The sequence below is a fragment of the Cheilinus undulatus genome, unplaced genomic scaffold, assembly GCF_018320785.1.
Source record: "Cheilinus undulatus unplaced genomic scaffold, ASM1832078v1 Contig2, whole genome shotgun sequence".
NCBI lineage: Eukaryota > Metazoa > Chordata > Actinopteri > Labriformes > Labridae > Cheilinus > Cheilinus undulatus.
The window spans coordinates 130,065-142,112 of record NW_024571687.1 but is presented as its reverse complement, the minus strand read 5'-3'; the positions used below and the strand labels follow the sequence as shown (position 1 = coordinate 142,112).

The following is a 12,048-nucleotide window of genomic DNA, read 5'->3' as shown; positions in this document are numbered from 1 at the left end:
TGCGTTCTGGATCAACTGCAGAGGTATAACTGTGCATGCAGGTAGGCCTGCCAGTAATGAGTTACAGTAGTCAATACGTGATATTATAAGAGCCTGTACCAGGAGTTGTGTAGCATGCTCTGTCAAGTAGGGTCTGATCCTCTTGATGTTGTAGAGGGCGAAACGGCAGGACCGAGCAATCGAGGCCACATGGAGCTTGAAGGTTAGCTGGTCATCAATCATGACACCCAGATTCCGGGCTGACTTAGTGGGCAAGAGATTATTTGATCCAAGCTGGATACTGATCTGCGGTTCCATAGTGGGACTGGCTGGGATGATAATGAGCTCAGTTTTGGGCAGGTTGAGCTGAAGGTGACGTTCCCTCATTCATTTAGAAATATCAGCAAGGCAGGATGAGATCCGAGCTGAGACAGTTATGTCGTCTGGTGGAAAGGACAGGAATAGCTGTGTATCGTCTGCATAGCAGTGATAAGAAAAGCCATGGGAGCGGATGATTGCACCAAGTGAGGTGGTGTATATTGAGAAAAGTAGGGGACCAAGCACAGACCCTTGAGGCACCCCTGTTGATAAGCCATGCAGTTTAGACACTCCTCCCTTCCATGATACTCTAAAAGATCTCCCTGTGAGGTAGGACTTAAACCACTGTAGGGCAGATCCTGAGATACCAAGTGAAGAGAGTGTGGAGAGGAGGATTTGGTGGTTTACTGTGTCAAAGGCAGCAGACAGATCCAGCAGTAAGAGAACTGAGGACTGACCAGCTGCTCTGGCCAAGCGAAGTGATTCCGTTACCGACAAAAGTGCAGTTTCAGTAGAGTGGCCCCGCCTAAAGCCAGACTGATTCTGATCAGATCATTGTTCTGCAAATATTCTGAGAGCTGGTTGAAGACTGTGCGCTCCAGTATTTTTGATAGGAATGGGAGAAGTGAGACCAGCCTGTAATTTTCAACCAGGGCTGGGTTGAGAGTGGGTTTTTTGAGCAGTGGTGTAACCCGCGCTTGCTTGAAAGCAGCTGGGAAAACACCTGTGGACAGAGAGGAGTTAATGATACAACTCACAGCAGGGCTGATTGTGGGCTCAATCGCCTGCAAGAGATGTGATGGTATCGGATCGAGGACACGTTGTGGGCTTAGAGTCAAGCAGAAGCCTGGTGACCTCGCTCTCACTTAGTGGAGAGAATGAGCTAAGTGATGCATCACTAGCTGGTGGCAGAAAACTGAGTTGGACAGGCTCAGAGAATTGGTTGCTGATGGTAGAAACCTTGTCAGTGAAGTAGGAGGCGAACATGTCTGGAGTCAACATACTGGAGGGTTGTGGGTTTGAAGGAGAGAGGAGCGAGTTAAAAGCAGAGAAGAGTTTGCGTGCATCAGTGGCAGCACAGATCTTTGATTGATAGAACGCCTTCTTAGCAGATTTTAGAGCAGAGGTAAAACAGGACAGTTTTTGCTGATAAGCACTCAAGTCAGTGGTTTGTTTGGATTTACGCCATTTTCTCTCTGCCGCTCTGAGCCCTGCCCTTTGGGTTCTGATGACCTCAGTGAGCCAGGGACAAGGTGGAGTATTACGAATAGGCTTAGACACCAGAGGGCAGAGTTTGTCCAGAGAGGAGGTCAGTGAGGAGCAGAATGTGTCTGTGGCCTCGTTAACAGTGAGTGTGAAGGACTGTTACATGAGGCTAGTGCAGCTGAGACCTCGTCAGACAGCTGTGCTGGGTCAAGTGACTGAAGGTTTCTGGTATGATCTTAATTGAGTAGTAGATTGTTGAAGTTCAGGTAAGCCAAGTGAGAACTGAATGAAGTAGTGGTCAGAGAGGTGAAGTGGTGTTACACTCAAATTAGCCGTGGAGCAATTGCAGTTAGAATCAAATCCAGTGTATTACCAGCCTTGTGTGTAGGAGGCGTTTGAACCAGTTTCAAGTCAAAGGAGGACAGTAGTGAAATAAAATCAGTAGCCTGGGCTCTATCCAAGTGGATGTTCATGTCACCCATGACAACCAATGGTGTGCCATCATCAGGGATGTCTGAGAGTAACATGTCCAGTTCCACAATAAAGTTGTCCAGGTGACCCCAGGTGGGCGGTATACCACAACCATGTAAGCCTTTATTGGGGCAGTGACCTGTACTGCATGATATTCAAATGAGGTGTTATTGTCCAAGGGTTTGAACTGGCTGAAGTTCCAGCTATGAGAAAGAATAATGCCTGTGCCACCTCCTCGGCCAGAAGAGCGAGGTGTATGAGAGAACACTGCATCAACTGATAGAGCAGTTGGTGTTACAGTGTTCTCAGGACGGACCCAAGTTTCTGTCAGGGCTAGGACCTGAATGTTAGACAGTTTAGTGAGGGAATTGATGAATTCTGCTTTGTTAACTGCAGACTGGCAGTTCCAGAGGCCAACTGTGATAAAAGGTTGTGGAAAAGAGGCATTCTGCAAAGTGGATAGATTATGCAGGTTTCGTTTTCTGTAACTATTGTGCTTCTTTCTGTTCCCATATATGACTTGTATTTTTTGGTTGCACATGTTGCGTTAGACTGCTGGGGTGCGTTAGACTGTTATGAGGCAGTGCTGCCTGTCGGTGGCCTTGCTCGGTGGACTCGCACAGGTAGACTCGCTGGTCTTTACCCAATGTGGTCTTCACACAATTGGGCTTCCACAAGGGCTGACGCTTACGCTGACGCTTCAGCGCAGTCTGTGTACTTATATAGAGAGATGATCAGTAACACTGTGTTCTCCATGATCAGTAACACTGTGTTCTCTATGATCAGTAACACTGTGTTCTCCATGATCAGTAACACTGCTGTTCTCCATGATCAGTAACACTGTGTTCTCCATGATCAGTAACACTGCTGTTCTCCATGATCAGTAACACTGTGTTCTCCATGATCAGTAACACTGCTGTTCTCCATGATCAGTAACACTGCTGTTCTCCATGATCAGTAACACTGCTGTTCTCCATGATCAGTAACACTGTGTTCTCCATGATCAGTAACACTGCTGTTCTCCATGATCAGTAACACTGCTGTTCTCCATGATCAGTAACACTGCTGTTCTCCATGATCAGTAACACTGTGTTCTCCATGATCAGTAACACTGCTGTTCTCCATGATCAGTAACACTGCTGTTCTTCATGATCAGTAACACTGCTGTTCTCTATGATCAGTAACACTGCTGTTCTCCATGATCAGTAACACTGCTGTTCTTCATGATCAGTAACACTGCTGTTCTCCATGATCAGTAACACTGTGTTCTCTATGATCAGTAACACTGTGTTCTCTATGATCAGTAACACTGCTGTTCTTCATGATCAGTAACACTGTGTTCTCCATGATCAGTAACACTGCTGTTCTCCATGATCAGTAACACTGTGTTCTCTATGATCAGTAACACTGCTGTTCTCCATGATCAGTAACACTGTGTTCTCTATGATCAGTAACACTGTGTTCTCTATGATCAGTAACACTGCTGTTCTCCATGATCAGTAACACTGTGTTCTCCATGATCAGTAACACTGCTGTTCTCCATGATCAGTAACACTGTGTTCTCTATGATCAGTAACACTGCTGTTCTCCATGATCAGTAACACTGTGTTCTCTATGATCAGTAACACTGCTGTTCTCCATGATCAGTAACACTGTGTTCTCTATGATCAGTAACACTGTGTTCTCCATGATCAGTAACACTGTGTTCTCTATGATCAGTAACACTGCTGTTCTTCATGATCAGTAACACTGTGTTCTCCATGATCAGTAACACTGCTGTTCTCCATGATCAGTAACACTGTGTTCTCTATGATCAGTAACACTGCTGTTCTCCATGATCAGTAACACTGTGTTCTCTATGATCAGTAACACTGTGTTCTCTATGATCAGTAACACTGCTGTTCTCCATGATCAGTAACACTGTGTTCTCCATGATCAGTAACACTGCTGTTCTCCATGATCAGTAACACTGCTGTTCTCTATGATCAGTAACACTGCTGTTCTCCATGATCAGTAACACTGTGTTCTCTATGATCAGTAACACTGCTGTTCTCCATGATCAGTAACACTGTGTTCTCCATGATCAGTAACACTGTGTTCTCCATGATCAGTAACACTGTGTTCTCCATGAGATCATTTCCGCCGTCTACTGTTAAATTATCTTTTCTTTAGCGATTTCACCACTTGATATCAGTGTTATTTATACTGGCTCTAGGTTTAGGCTGTAGGCTTCACAATACCCACAGAGGCAAAATGACTTGTAATATGTTTCATCCATGCTGGAGCTGATTGATGATTAGCGGCAGTTGGCAAACATTATTTTTAGTCGTTAGCATCTGTAGCAAACACGGGGCTGAGAAATGCTTTTCAGTGATTGGTTAAAGTAAGAGAATACGTCACATCTGCGACAATATTTTGGTTAGTTTGGACGTAATCTCTACTAGTTACAATCAACCTTACATCTTTGTGGTGCAACCAAACAATGACACAACGTAGGGTTTAGTGTGGACTTTACACCAGAACTGAAGTTAGAACTGAACTGGTTTCAGCGTAGGGTTTAGTGTGGACTTTACACCAGAACTGAAGTTAGAACTGAACTGGTTTCAGCGTAGGGTTTAGTGTGGACTTTACACCAGAACTGAAGTTAGAACTGAACTGGTTTCAGCGTAGGGTTTAGTGTGGACTTTACACCAGAACTGAAGTTAGAACTGAACTGGTTTCAGCGTAGGGTTTAGTGTGGACTTTACACCAGAACTGGAGATCGAACTGAACTGGTTTCAGCGTAGGGTTTAGTGTGGACTTTACACCAGAACTGAAGGCAGAACTTGCTCATAGCTGGTGCAACAGGCCGCAGCTCTACAAGAGGTGGGCGGTCATAAACGAGTCAATCAGCTCCAAACTGAAGGAGACCTTACCCAGTATGTCTGGGTTAGTACTTAGTCCATAATTCTTTTTTGTTGTTGTTGATGTTAGTACAATTGAAGTTACTGGGACTGCTAAAGATACGACCCATAAAACCATAAATGTCTGTGTTTGATTCAAAGAGTGTTTAGTTTCCTACTCTAACATCCTTTGGACCAATAAGACATTTCTTCTCTTGTACTAGTGATCTGTCTGCTACATCCCCTCTATGTTCATACAACTCAGTCTGCTGTAAATCTGTGTGTAAGGGACATTTACCAATCATCTCCAATGGGCACCCTGAAAGGGAAGGTGCAGAGGCTTGCCACGCTGGGGTTCGACACGTCATCCACCATCCAGTCGATCTCTTTCTTCAGCAGAATGGCCATGTTACTGGGCAGAGGTTTGAACGGCTGCCAGTCTTGGATGATGGTGGAGTTAGGGAGGACGCCGTTCATCAGGTCAGTGGTTAGATACAGACGGTGGATTGTTGTTTGGTCCAGACGCACAGGTGTAGCAACGGACGAAGACAGAGGTGACTGAATGTCTCCACCAATGTCCAGCTCGGACAGACGAAGTTTAAGATCTTCTGCTTTAAAACGCACCAGCAGAATACCCTAAAGAGAAAGAGGATGAATGTGAGCCACCACAGTTTACCACACGGCGTTTAGTGTACTCAACCAGAGTCTACCTGCTTGGTTATGATGCGGTACTTCTGGAAGTCCTTTGGCCCCAGCTGATCATCACGGGTCAAACGGGTCACTTTGACTTCGGGGTACTTCAGTTTAACCAGCTCAGAGCAGAAACGCAGCAGAACTCCTGCCACACCTTTTCCTCTCTCCTGAGGGGCCACGCGAAGACCCTCAACCAGCATGGTCTCCCCATCATCAATCACGCACACCGACTCCAGAGCGATCTGTGAAGAAGACACAACACAGACATTCAGCAAACAAGACAAGGAGACAACACAACAGCACAGTTCTGGCTCTGATACAGGTCTCATCACCAGTCATGTTCTGATCCAGGTCTCATCATCAGTCTGGTTCTGATCTAGGTATCATCATCAGTCTGGTTCTGATCCAGGTCTCATCATCAGTCTGGTTCTGATCTAGGTATCATCATCAGTCTGGTTCTGATCCAGGTCTCATCATCAGTCTGGTCCTGCTCCCTGCTCCAGGTTCCTGCTTGTCCATCATCAGTCCAGTCCTGCTCCAGGTTCCTGCTCGTCCATCATCAGTCCAGTCCTGCTCCAGGTTCCTGCTTGGCCATCATCAGTCCAGTCCTGCTCCAGGTTCCTGCTTGGCCATCATCAGTCCAGTCCTGCTCCAGGTTCCTGCTTGTCCATCATCAGTCCAGTCCTGCTCCAGGTTCCTGCTCGTCCATCATCAGTCCAGTCCTGCTCCAGGTTCCTGCTTGTCCATCATCAGTCCAGTCCTGCTCCAGGTTCCTGCTTGTCAATCACCAGTCTGGTTCTGGTACACATAGAAGCCCTGCACCTTCTAGTCAGTAACTAACAGTTTATAATTATTAATGAGTGAAATCATTTTTCGATGGATTAACCCAGAGTCTCAAGCTCACAAAGAAGCCGTGGTACTTTCTGACTCTACTGGTCATTTCAATATCATTGATAGTTTTTAAAGTATGTTTTAGCAAAGAACAACCAAAGTTAGACAACTTTTTACCTCCTAAGTTTAATATGACACTCACACAACAACACGGACCAATGGACTTAGACCGTAGACCTCGTCCCTACCACTAATCCCTAGCCCTGGTTTTTGAGCCTCTGGGCCCTCTAAACAGGTGTGGGGGGCAGTGATGAAATCTTCCTGATATGTCAGTAGTTGTGGACAGCACTTCTGTAAACAGAGAAGACACCGGACATGTATACTGATGGTGTTCCTCTTAAATCTCTGTTTGAAGGTCCATGTAGATCTTCTAGATCCTAGATCTTCACCCTACTCCTCCTTCCAACAAGAACCAGGACACCCTACCACTAGACGAGATAATGAAGGGAACTGGAGGGGGGACTGGGATTAAACCTAACCTTCATGCTGATTATGAAACTCACCACTTTCCCATGTTTGCGTGCCAGTATGACGGTACGGTTGGTCTCCTGCAGCCAGCTGGTGTACCTAGTGGGCAGGTAGTCCAGGCCTCCATAGATGTCCTGGCTCATAGCCATGATGTCATCAAAGTCATCCTCAGTGGCCACGGTGAACTGGAGGCCCGCCTGGGACAGAGCCTCAGGGAGCTGGGGCATAGTCAGGCTGGTATCAATCTTCATCTTCACAAAACTGATGAGATACAAATGAGGAGACGTTATTGAAGGGTTCATTCATTTAAGGTTATCGTAGGAGGATTAGGTTCATTTTAACCTGAACTTGAACCTACCCACGGACCAACGTATGACATACTAATGGAAGGTTAAGGTAATCTTAACCTGAACCTGAACCTAACCATGGACCAACCAATGACATACTAATGGAAGGTTAAGGTAATCTTAACCTGAACCTGAACCTAACCATGGACCAACCAATGACATACTAATGGAGGAGACGTTATTAAAGGGTTCATTCATTTAAGGTTATCGTAGGAGGGTTAGGGTAATCTTAACCTGAACCTGAACTTAACCATGGACCAACCAATGACATACTAACGGAGGAGGGTTTAGGTAATCTTAACCTGAACCTGAACCTAACCATGGACCAACCAATGACATACTAACGGAGGAGGTTTAAGGTAATCTTGACCTGAACCTGAACCTAACCATGGACCAACCAATGACATACTAACGGAGGAGGGTTTAGGTAATCTTGACCTGAACCTGAACCTAACCATGGACCAACCAATGACATACTAACGGAGGAGGTTTAAGGTAATCTTGACCTGAACCTGAACCTAACCATGGACCAACCAATGAGATACTAACGGAGGAGACGTTATTGAACGGTTCATTCAGCTGTACAATAATAATCAGGATCAGAGACACAGCAGAGGATAACACCATTAGTCCGACCCTCTTCATCATCTGAATTTGTGCTGATCCTAAAGGACTTCAAACCAGGCAGACGCCTTGCTAAGAGACTAGCATTAATGGATACAGATGTATATGACGGGTGGGATCAGCAGGGACGTTAAAATTAGAGGAACATTGTGGTGATGAAATAATTCAGCAAAATAAAATAAAATGAAATGAAGAAAGCAGTCCAGACAGAAATCAGAAAGATGTTGATGAAACAGGTACTTCCTGTATGTGTGGTTTTCAGTTATGTGGATGGTTAATAAAGGGAGGGTTTTATGAAGCTGGTAGGGGTGATGTTTAAGGCTGGTTGCACACTAGAGAATTTAACTCTGAACATTTAGGAGTTGGTAGGGTGAGGGAGTTACCCTTTTAGGGCTTGCTGCAACACATTATTTCTCCTCACATCTGTTGAACTTTCACTGTGAAATAGTCTCTACAAACAGCAGGTGTTTGGTCTCACAGTCTGGTTCAGTCGTCTAGTGTATGTGGTCAGAGTAATAAGGCTAAAAATCAGCTCAATCTGTCCTCATATTCTTGGTCTACCACGTTTTGACATCCAGTTAAGATCTGAAATTCATCTTGTGTCCAGCCAGCCTTAGAGACTTAAGGGAATGGGATAAAGAGGATTCAGGAGCCCTGTTCACACCTGGCATTAACATTATGATCTGGAACATTTTCAGTCCTAGTCCTGCTCTTCTACAAAGTGAGTGAACGTGATGGAGGCTGAGACCACAGGCCATACATTTATAGTATTTTTAATCATCAAACAGGTTTACTTTACAGTTTATAGCTGCTGTCCATCACTCACCATGTCCCTAAATACACTGTTGTCTCACCTGGATGGTGAGATCTTCTATGGACAAATTAAATCAAATAGTAGTTTGGTTATCAGATGATTTCTGGTTACAAAGGACCAGCATATTGCCAAGCCAGCAGCAAGGACTCTGTGAGGCTGAAGATAGCTCCCCCATTTGGCCAACTGTTTAAATGAAGACTTGATAAAAAAGGGAAGGTGAAGCAGACTTCAACAAGTGCTGATGAACTCATGTGAGTGTATTATCAAATTTAAAAACACTTAGGAGACCCCAAATATGTGAGCAAGTATGTGTGATCCATTTCAATGTCAGTACCAGGTGAAAACAGCCTAAGACACCTGAATAAATGGACATGGATCCAGTGAGAAAACGAACGTTAAAAGCAAAGATTCTGTACATGCCATGGTAGTGAGAGCTTACAAAGAAAATATTCTAAGTATATATGACTTATTAGTGGGGTGTCTATCCAAAAGTTTCACAAAATGTTAATTTTAAGATATTTGGCAACAGAAAAATGCAGGTTCCCATCTACTCCTATTATGTGAGCATTAGAGTCGACAGGTCCAATGGCTAAAAGTAGCCATAAGAACTCATTTAAAACATGAGACAACACTGCAGAAGTAGATGGATCAATGCCACTTAACGTCAACATTGAAAGCTGCTATGATGGAATCCAGTTAATATTTAAAATCATTTATTTCATTCTACTGTTGACAATAGGGCTTGATGGGCAAAATAGAGTAACTATCAGTCAGTTGTTATTCTACACGTACAATGGCCATCACTTGCTGGTAAATCTAGAGTCAATTAAGAGAATACCTGCCAGTCAAGGGTTTTACAATATGCAGGACAGCAAAGTTTCAGTGAGTGTTCTGCAGTATGTACAATAGCCTCCAGTCAGTGGTTGTTCTACATGATGTAGAATAGCTGTGAGACAATGGTTGTTCTGCAGTATACAGAATGGTTGACATACAGTAGACTTTCTACAGAATATACAATGGTCGACATTCAGTTGCTACTCCACAATATGTAGAATGGCTGACATACAGGGATTATTCTACAGGAAGTAGAATGGTTGATATACAGTGGTTATTCTACAGTATGTGGAATGGCTGACATAATGTGGTTATTCTACAGTATGTGGAATGGCTGACATAACATGGTTATTCTAATGGAAGTAGAATGGCTGACATACAGTGGTTATTCTACTGTATGTAGAATGGCTGACATACAGTGGTTATTCTACAGGATGTAGAATGGTTGACATAGAGTGGTTATTCTACAGTCTGTGGAATGGCTGACATAATGTGGTTATTCTACTGTATGTGGAATGGCTGACATAACATGGTTATTCTAATGGAAGTAGAATGGCTGACATACAGTGGTTATTCTACTGTATGTAGAATGGCTGACATACAGTGGTTATTCTACAGTATGTAGAATGGTTGATATACAGTGGTTATTCTACAGTATGTAGAATTGCTGACATAATGTGGTTATTCTACAGTTTGTTGAATGGCTGACATACAGGGTTTATTCCACAGTATGTAGAATGGTTGACATAGAGTGGTTATTCTACAGTCTGTGGAATGGCTGACATAATGTGGTTATTCTACAGTATGTACAATGGTTGATATACAGTGGTTATTCTACAGTATGTAGAATGGCTGACATAATGTGGTTATTCTACAGTATGTAGAATGGCTGACATACAGTGGTTATTCTACAGTATGTGGAATGGCTGACATACAGTAGACTTTCTACAGTATATACAATGGTTGACATTCAGTTGCTACTCCACAATATGTAGAATGGCTGACATACAGGGATTATTCTACAGGATGTAGAATGGTTGACATAATGTGGTTATTCTACAGAATGTAACATGGCTGACATACAGTGGTTATACAGTATGTAGAATAGCTGACATAGAGGGGTAATTCTACAGTTTGTGGAATGGGTTACATACAGTGGTTATTCTACAGTATGGGGAAAGGCTGACATAATGTGGTTATTCTACAGTATGTAGAACGGCTGACATACAGGGACTATTCTTCAGTTTGTAGAATGGCTGACATAGAGTGGTTATTCTACAGTATGTGGAATGTCTGACATACAGTGGTTATTCTTCAGTTTGTAGAATGGCTGACATAATGTGGTTATTCTACAGTATGTAGAATGGCTGACATACAGTGGTTATTCTACAGTATGTGGAAAAGCTGACATACAGTGGTTATTCTACAGTATGTAGAATGGCTGACATACAGTGGTTATTCTACAGTATGTGGAAAAGCTGACATACAGTGGTTATTCTCCAGTATGTGGAATGGCTGACATAATGTGGTTATTCTACCGTATGTAGAATGGCTGACATACAGTGGTTATTCTACAATATGTAGAATGGCTGACATAATGTGGTTATTCTACAGTATATAGAATGGCTGACATACAGGGATTATTCTACAGGATGTAGAATGGCTGACATACAGTGGTTATTCTACAGGATGTAGAATGGCTGACATACAGTGGTTATTCTACAGTATGTAGAATGGCTGACATAATGTGGTTATTCTACAGTATGTAGAATGGCTGACGTACATTGGTTATTCTACAGTTTGTAGAATGGCTGACATAATGTGGTTTTTCTACAATGTGTAGAATGGCTTACATACAGTGATTATTTTACAGTATGTAGAATGGCTGACATAATGTGGTTATTCTACAGTATGTGGAAAGAATGACATAATGTGGTTATTCTACCATATGTAGAATGGCTTACATAATGTGGTTATTCTACAGTATGTAGAATGGCTGACGTACATTGGTTATTCTACAGTTTGTAGAATGGCTGACATAATGTGGTTTTTCCTACAGGATGTAGAATGGCTGACATAATGTGGTTATTCTACAGTATGTAGAATGGCTGACATACAGGGGTTATTCTACAGTATGTAGAATGGCTGACATTATGTGGTTATTCTACAGTATGTAGAATGGCTGACATACAGGGGTTTTTCTACAGTGTTTAGAATGACTTACATACAGTGATTATTTTACAATATGTAGAATGGCTGACATAATGTGGTTATTCTACTGTATGTGGAAAGAATGACATAATGTGGTTATTCTACCGTATGTAGAATGGCTGACATAATGTGGTTATTCTACAGTATGTAGAATGGCTGATGTAATGTGGTTATTCTACAGTTTGTAGAATGGCTGACATAATGTGGTTTTTCCTACAGGATGTAGAATGGCTGACATACAGGGGTTATTCTACAGTATGTAGAATGCCTGACATACAGTGGTTATTCTACAGTATGTGGAATGGCTGAC

At 43.1% G+C, this 12,048-nt stretch overlaps 1 protein-coding gene across 1 annotated transcript in view; it reads right to left on the bottom strand.

The window, feature by feature from the left end:
• The window catches only part of nat16 (N-acetyltransferase 16), a 47,403-nt gene that overhangs the window by 6,402 nt on the left and 28,953 nt on the right, over window positions 1-12,048 (bottom strand). The window contains exons 2-4 of the mRNA XM_041782467.1: window positions 6,944-7,169; window positions 5,567-5,791; window positions 5,155-5,492 (exon numbers count right to left, since the gene is read on the bottom strand). Of these exons, the coding sequence (XP_041638401.1) occupies window positions 5,155-5,492; window positions 5,567-5,791; window positions 6,944-7,159 (779 nt within the window). The 5' untranslated portion in view covers window positions 7,160-7,169. The remainder of the gene's footprint in view (window positions 1-5,154; window positions 5,493-5,566; window positions 5,792-6,943; window positions 7,170-12,048) is intronic.